Here is a 6688-nt window from a genome sequence, read left to right on the forward strand (position 1 = left end):
GTATAAATAAGGGCAATACCTATAAGTGTTTGTGGTAGAGGACCCAAGTGCAGGACAAAGGCAGGATATCGAAGAAAAACTCACTGGGTATTTATTGCAGACAGCCAGGCTAAGCATGCAGGCAAAGTACAGGTTACAGGAAGACAACACAACACAAGGCAAGACAAACGGACAAAATACTTACTGGGTGAGCTGACTAATATACACAGGAGAGAGACAAAACAGGGGCTAGAAGTCACAACCATGATAGGACCCACCCTCCTCAATGGACGGCTCCTGGTCGACCAGGAGGAGGACCTCTGCCACAGTGGTGAAAGACAGGGAGCAGGAAGGCGGGCAGGAGAGGGGCAGTCCAGCAGACAGACAGACAGACAGACAGACAGACAGACAGACAGACAGGCAGGCAGGCAAGCGAACGGGCAGGGAAGGGGCCAGTGACCCTCTATGGGAAAATCCTCCATTGCCGCTCAGAAGGGAACAGCCTCAGTTCACACAACTGCATTGGCTCCGCCATGAGAACTCTGGAACTCTCGGCTCCAGTTTGCAACATCAGGTAGGCAGGCAACGATGTCGGCAGCTGATTCTGGCAATGTGTTGGCCCGGCCAACAGTGGTGGAGACAGCTGAATGTGTCATAGTGGGTAGAAGAGCAGAGGGCCGGGGGGAGGCGAAGGGGCGCTGGACAGTCTGTGCTTCAAGGAGGAACACCGGAGCTATTCCAAGAGCTGCCAGTGGCGTCCACTCGCCCCCCTAAGGCTACAGACAGCTACATGGATTGCCATGGTACCACTCAGCCTCAGGTGGAGGTAAGTGAGTAGGCAGGCTATGAGGTGGCTGTGTGATGTCTGCTGGCTCCGTTTCGGGTTTGGCCGTTCTATAAGGGTTTGTAGAGGACCCAAGTGCAGGACAAAGGCAGGAGGCAGATGACTAAGAAAAACCCAACACTGAGTAATTCTTGCAGGCAGGCAGGCAGGCAGACTAGAAAAAAAAACTCAACACTGGGTAATTATTGCAGACAGGCAGGCAGTACAGGTTACAGGAAGACAACACGAAGGAAGACAAAACTAACTAAACAGGTAACAGAAAAGCCACGAACACGGAGGAGACTTAGGTGACGTAAACGGTATGACCAGACAAAGACTAACTGGGGGAGCTGTCTAATATGCACAGGGGAATAATGACAAACAGCTGGGGGTGATGGCAGACGAGACACAGGCTTTCACATGGGAGAATCTGCTGGACCTGCAGGGGGACACACACGGAAAGGGAGCGAAACACTAGGGGCAGGAGGAGAGAAACAAGCGGGAGAAAGACAGAACAGGGGCTGGAAGTCACAACCGTGACAGCACCAGTATATTCATTTAATGAGAGCACTGGAAAGTTTGGAGTGGAGAAGCAGCCAGTCTCCGAGTCCCAGATGCAATCTTCAGCATAATGGATCTATTATGACGTCCCCGTGGTTTGGATTGGACCAGATTGGACCAGAATGAGGTGATCCGTAACCTTCACAGGACCATAGACAACCACCATTCATACAGGGTGGCTACCGGGAACATCCTGGCTTTTTTTCTTTCTCCACAATTATACCTTGATTACCATGGAAACCAAACACAATTGGTTTTCATCCACTGAGAAGACAAGCGTTGCCTCTGTGACTTGGTTCCTCTTCTTCTGACTGCATCATCCATTACTGCCAGATTTTCTCCCCCCTCAAAGGGAAAAGAAGCTTTTTGAAAACCCCTTTTTTTCAAAACATGTCCTCATCTCCGAGTGTGTGGGTGGGTGTCTTCTCTCCGCCCGTTCCTAACTGCCCTCGTTGAGACGAGAAAGTGGGCCCGTGCATCAGAAGGTAGATAGATTTCCTGAACAAATGATTTTATAAGATTATGACCGTCCCAGGTGCAGTGTTAGTGTCATCTGCCTTTGACTTACCTTCCTTCGCTGAGCTGTCCTGGCCGTCTCCCTCACTGCTACTGTTCGGCGTTTTCAACGTGTTCTTCTTGTTCTTCTTGTTTGGCATTTTCACTATAAGGAAATACAAATATAGAATTTGGTAGGGGTGGGGGAGAAAAAAAACGATACCGTGATATATTGCAACATTTTGCATGACAAACTGAGGCCAAGTATCGTTATTCAGAAAAGAATAATGGTAAATCATAAATGGTGCATTTATACAGTATAGCGCTTTTATCCAAAGTGCTTTACAATTTGTTTCTCACATTTACTCACACATTCACACACCGATGGCGGAGGCACATGGAGGTAATCAATGTGCACAGGTTAAATCGACCATCCTCACATACAAAAATGGTAAATGCTGCATTTATATATCGCTTTATCCAAAGCACTTTACAATTTTGTGCCTCACATTTTACCCATTCACACATCGACGGCAGAGGCAACCATGCAATGTGCCAACCTGCTCATCGGGAGCAATTAAGGGTTAAGTGTCTTGCGCAAGGACACTTGGAAACCGCCAAATACATTCCGATATTATATTGATAAACTGACTGCAAATATCGTATATATTAAATAATAATACGTTTTCCGCTGGAGGCATAATTTGCAGTTGAAAAAGGGAATGAACAAATGACCCAACAACAGTGTGTCCTTCTTCAGAGTCCTTGTCTTGTACAAAAAAAACGAAAGATGATGCGTGTGCTCCAGTATTCTCCTCTTCGGTTCTGTTGTGAGAAGCACTGAGCCCACATCAACAGGTTGAAACATGTGTATACTCCCTTCAGAGTATACAGTATGAAGCATGATTCTCACTTCATTCTGGTAAAAAAAAAAAAAAGGACAATTAGGTTCCTATGGCCCTCTTCAGACATAAGGCCACAGTGAACTGTCAATGACACATTTAAACAAGTGGACGTCAATTTGCGCTCTCTAATATCATTATTACACTATAATACCACTTATCCATCTGACTGCCTGAAGGTTCAAAGCAATTGTGAAAATATCCTGCATGAGAGAGGGATGCGGAGGGGGAGTCACATTCCAAGAGGAACTGTGTGAAGTCGACTTGGAAGTGGGGAATGTGACTGGGTGTCAGGTCAGTATAGGCCCCATGCGATAACAATCTATTCTCACATCTGAAAGCCCTTACCCTCAGCCCGTCCTGTGGACAGAATACTGAATACTGAAAAATGCCCTGAGCCGCGTTTTTTTATTTTATTTTGATTGTATAGAGAACAACTGAATTGTTACTGTGTGACCGATAATGCTCAGCATGTTGTCAGGTCGGGATCGGTGTTCAAGCATTAACTCTGTGGAATGGCCTCAAGTTCAAGTTCAAGTTCTTTAATAGTTGTCATACAGAAGTACAGAATACTTTCATACAAAATGCTTCTTACTGTTACGCTCCAGAGACTGTGCTAGACAAGATAGTATCAAATAACATAATATAGCATGTAATTTAGAAGAAGAAAAATGAGGTCACAGTGTTCGGTATAGACATATGTACAATGTTCTGAGTTACCATATAATATACAATACTATGCAGTGTACTAATGTACAGTACTATCTAGTGCAAAGCAGAAATGGGATGAGGTACAATTTTAGGTACAATTTACAGTAAGGTGTACGAGTTGTAGTGCAATCCTTCATCAATAAATATAAAGTGTGGGGAGTGGGTGCTACAGTGTGTTTGTTTAAAGTGGGTGTGTGCTATAAAGTGTGTGGAGTGGGTGCTACAGTGTGTTTGTTTAAAGTGAGTGTTTGCGTGTGGATGTGTGTGCTATGTGCGTTTGGTGGTTGTTGTTGTGTAGTGTTCATTCATTGTTCGTTTAGCAGCCTGATGGCCTGGGGATAGAAGCTTCTTCTGAGTCTTTCTGTGCTCGCCTTGAGACTCCGGTATCGCTTGCCTGACCGCAGCAGTTCAAAGAGGCAGTTGTTCGGGTGACTGGAGTCTTTAATGATTCTCTTAGCCTTGCCCGTGCAACGCTTGTTGTAAATGTTCTGGAGGGTGGGGAGCCCCCCTCCAATTGTGCGTTCGGCTGAACGTGTCACTCTTTGTAGTCTGCTTCGGTCTTGTGCAGTGCTATTCCCAAACCAGGAGGTGATGTTGCCTGCCTCGGAACCTCTGCTGCATTTACAGTAGATTCACTTTTAAAAAGAATCTTAAATTGTTTTTAAATTGTTTTTAACACTGTAAATTAATTTTTTGTTTTTGTTTTACACTAATGTAATTTTAGCTATATTAATTGTTACAGTAGGTTCATTATGCATTGTGTGTACTGACTTTTAATAATTTTGTTTTTTGCAATAGTGATTGTTTTTGTGTGTTTTTTTGTGTGTGGACCCCAGTAAGACTAGCTGGTTGCTATCGCACCAGCTAATGGGGATCCCTAATAAAATAAAATCAAATCAAATCAACGGTAACTGTAGGAAATCGTATACAAGTGGCCCTACGGTACAAAAAAGAGTATCATAGTACTCTATACTATACTAGCAGATCATAGTATGTTGTTGGTGTGACATAATGGACAGGTTAAAACAAATCACTATTGTGACAGGGAAAAGAGGAAATGATTGGTTCTAGAATAGCTTCAGCATGTTTTCATATACAACCCCCCCCCCCCCCCCCTCTCTCTCTCTCTCTTGATCCCACCTGCAGCTGGTCTCCCTGCTGGGGCACGTGAGAGAAGATGCCTGAACCGTTAAGTCACCATCTCCACAGCTGCTCCAAATTACAGTAGCTGCCACATAAGCTAAACCGCCGACCTTCGCGTACTTTTACGTTACTATCCATCCAATAACCTGGCAGTATTTAGACATGCCCACAGATCTGCTACCGCGTATACGCTACAAGCCCCACAGAGAGCGGGCCTGTAGTAAACACATTTGTATTGATGCAGCGGTTTGGCCCCGGTGCGCCCGCTGTTGCTTGCTAATCGGCTTTCTGGGGATGGGGGGGGGGGGGGGGGGTGAGTCTCGCATGTGTTCCGCACATCAGGGGTCCAAATGTTCTGCACATCCCGGTTCCAAACGGAATCCTCTTGACCTTCTGCCGTCCTGGAAGGCGGTCGATGTTGCTGTTTGTGTTGAAGCCACACAGAATCCTGGCTCTGATCTATAGGCCGTATGTGGAGAGGGGAGGTGAAGCACTACCTGAGGAAATTACTAACTGTTGGTTCTTTTCTCTCGGCTCATCCGTCACTCCGTGCGAATTGAATTCAGCTGTTTCCCCCCTCCTGTGTTTTTAGAGAAGACTCCAATGAGTCTGTCTTCTGAGCCTCAAGTTTTCCATTTCAATCCATCAAGTCGCCCTACGGTCACATGTACTGTAGCAGGGGAACGTCTGGTGCACATTACTTTGACTTTGAGAAAATAAGACTTGTACCTTATAGCTCTTGTGATAACCTAACTTTCTTTGTGATGCCCCTGTGCACACTTCTATCAGTGCAAAACAACCATTCAAAATAAAAAAGTAACAAAAAAAACATGCAGATTAGGTATGAATATCATATGTATGAATATTATTACACTTTAGTGTTTAGTATTTATCAGTAGTCATATCAGTCTACAGTAGAAAATGAATGCACATTTAGCAAAACTTTTATTTTCTTCCAAAGTCAATATTTTCAATAGGAAAAACTTAACATGGAAAAAAGGCTTAAGGGTTAACCATACACTTGTCATCAAGTGGTGATGTCATGTTACTTTTCAGGTAGCTTGACAGGTTTTGAATAGCAACTCGAGCCAGCCATGGTTAAATGTTGTGTAAGTTTGTTATGTTAACTTAGCTGCTCCCCCTGACACAACTGCTCAGATCCACCTAATAAACCTCTCAGCAAGTGCAGTACTCTATCTACAGGTTATGTTTTCAATAAAAGCACTATTAATTTCTTTACAGCTGTGCCTTTTGGATGATCTTTGCTGCAATCAAATAATTTTGTGGAGGAACAGTAAGGTTTTTTACTACACACAAGAGTCTGTGATTGACATATCTAGAAAAGTATCCGCTGCCTGTGAATTATTATTTTAATTTTTTTACCTGACTTTGCTTCAGCTGTGGCCTTATCTGTCAGCCCGCCGCCATCAGCCTTGCCCTTAGGCAGCTTCTTGGTGGGGCTCTGGCTGGGGCGCTCCTGCCTGTCAGCCGTGGGGGCCACAGGCTCCTCCGCCTCTAGGACCCGATTGTACTGCTCTCTGGTCAACAGCTCCTGCATGTAGTAGTCCTCATCCTCTGCGGCGAGGCCGTGACCGAGGTCCAGGAGTCCCGCGAGGAGACCCAGCAGAGCCAGGAGGCTGAGGAGGCGCTGTCTTCTCATGGCCCCGGAGATCATCGCCAGCTGAGGGTCCTGATGCCGTCTCCAGAGGAGCCTGCTGCTGCTGCCAGGCTGCGTCCCATCAACTGCTGCCTTCTCTCTCCCTTCCCACTCCGGCACACAGGGAGTTCATAAAGTTCTCAGAACTCTCCAAGTCACTGACGAAAGCAGCGGAGCCAGAGGGTCCATGGAAGCCTCTGCTTGAGAAAAATGCAGGGAGGAGGAGGAGGAGGAGGAGGAGGAAGGGAGAAATACAGAGAGCAGAAGGCAGGGGCAGAAGGGAGAGAGAGATATGACAAGCTGGAGTCTGAAAGCTGTTTTCTCCTTTAGATGTTAGGCAGGTGGCTCAAGCTCAACAGGGAAGGTTCAGTTTTAAGTTTAGGTTTTAAGGCTAGTTCTAGGGCTAGAGAGAGAGAG

The 6688-nt window shown here is 45.7% G+C and overlaps 1 protein-coding gene across 1 annotated transcript; it reads right to left on the reverse strand.

Annotated features, from left to right (window-relative positions):
• Positions 1-1218: 1218 nt before the first annotated feature.
• Positions 1219-6414, reverse strand: LOC311247616 (uncharacterized protein; the record flags this gene model as incomplete). The annotated part of the gene is made up of 3 exons (XM_084338641.1): positions 5998-6414; positions 1932-2024; positions 1219-1241 (listed from the first exon to the last, which is right to left on the reverse strand). The coding sequence occupies exons 1-3, from the start codon at positions 6287-6289 to the stop codon at positions 1219-1221; spliced, it is 408 nt and encodes a 135-aa protein (XP_084194767.1). The 5' UTR covers positions 6290-6414.
• Between the last annotated feature and the right edge of the window lie 274 nt (positions 6415-6688).

This window comes from Notolepis coatsorum (assembly GCF_963971535.1).
Source record: "Notolepis coatsorum genome assembly, contig: SCAFFOLD_1556, whole genome shotgun sequence".
Classification (NCBI taxonomy): Eukaryota; Metazoa; Chordata; class Actinopteri; order Aulopiformes; family Paralepididae; genus Notolepis; species Notolepis coatsorum.